The sequence below is a fragment of the Arachis ipaensis genome, chromosome B08, assembly GCF_000816755.2.
Source record: "Arachis ipaensis cultivar K30076 chromosome B08, Araip1.1, whole genome shotgun sequence".
NCBI lineage: Eukaryota > Viridiplantae > Streptophyta > Magnoliopsida > Fabales > Fabaceae > Arachis > Arachis ipaensis.
In genome coordinates, this window is record NC_029792.2 from 123,808,672 (window position 1) to 123,810,072 (window position 1,401).

At 27.1% G+C, this 1,401-nt stretch overlaps 1 protein-coding gene across 3 annotated transcripts in view; it reads right to left on the reverse strand.

Moving 5' to 3' along the window:
* LOC107611836 (putative EG45-like domain containing protein 1) overlaps positions 561–1,401 on the reverse strand; it is a 6,216-nt gene continuing 5,375 nt past the window's right edge. For all 3 annotated transcript variants that reach the window (XM_021110012.1, XM_016313726.2, XM_021110011.1), the window contains one exon: positions 561–780. In XM_021110012.1, coding sequence (XP_020965671.1) covers positions 774–780 — 7 coding nt within the window. In that variant the 3' untranslated portion in view covers positions 561–773. The remainder of the gene's footprint in view (positions 781–1,401) is intronic.

Sequence of the window (1,401 nt, forward strand, 5' to 3'; positions counted from 1 at the left end):
AATTATTTTATACTGACAGTACATTAAAATTAAATTTATATAAAATATGTATTTATATATAGTAATTAATTGATTATTATTTTGTGTGTACACATATGACTGAATCTAAATGGAGGTGAACAATTCATTCTTGGACCAAAATTAGGAGATATTGATCAATAATATTAAATGGAAGACTTTTTGCTAAATAAGGGGTGAATAATTAGAATATGCAGTTATATACTCTAGAAACTTGAGTTCATGGTTTCTTTCTGGTCACCATAATCATAAAAGCAACTCTGCAATTGGTCAACCAATTTTTTTTTCTGGTATTTAATTTGAACCAAACTAACAATTACGACCAGCCCGTACCGTAGCCGCAATTTTTGAAAAAAGGAGGGAAAAAAAAAATAAATGTGAGTAAATGTTTAATTTTTTGTTCATAAAGTTGTAGACATCATTTTGTAAACACTTTTATTAATTTTTATTTGTACCATAATTTGACAATATTTTTTTTATTAGCTATTTTGACAATCATTAGTGGCATCAATCATGCATGCTTAGGATATTCAAATAGTAAATTATAGCAGAAATAATTGGGATATTGCTTTATATATAGGTAAACAAATGTATCTAAACATGTACGTTGCATTGACTTTGACAACATTTCTAGTAGACTAGTAGTTGCATATGCATAATCCTTTTCTAATTAATAAAGATACCCTTATCTTATGACTAATAAAGGAATGACAATTCTTTTCTACAATGCACTGATGCTAGTTTGTACCTTCGAATTAAACCCTGCAAAAAAGTTTACAAATAACAATTATAAATATTAAAGCTCCTATATACAATAATTTAGTGATACCTTAAAAATCACTTAAACTAATTATTTAAAGGTGAAAACTCAAGTGCAGACGTGAAGTTGATAGCTGAGAGCCGTTAGATGAAAATTTAATCAAATCAGTCAAACTATCTAACAACTCTCATCTATTAACTTCACGTGAAATGGACAGCACATGAGTTTCTACTTTATTTAAATAATTAGAAATTGGTTAAAAATTTTTAAAATGTGAAAGAACGTTTTGTTCGAAAAGAACATTTAAACAACAAATTAATACAAACAAACGAGATAAGAAAACTCCCTCCACTCATTAGACAAAAAGAAAACGAGTAGAAGCCTGAAGAACAAGAGTTTTTAATATCATATATTTTTTAAAGCTAAAGCTAATACAATTTGTACCAAATACCAACCTTGTCCCCCAAAAAAAAATCTTAAGTCATACATCATTATTAAATATTTGAATATTGAATTTCTACATCTAACCTTGAGATATTGCCAACAACTCAGCAAAACAAGATCAACACGGAACAAAGACATAGTAATACTAATATGGTGGTTAATTTAAATAAAAATATTTT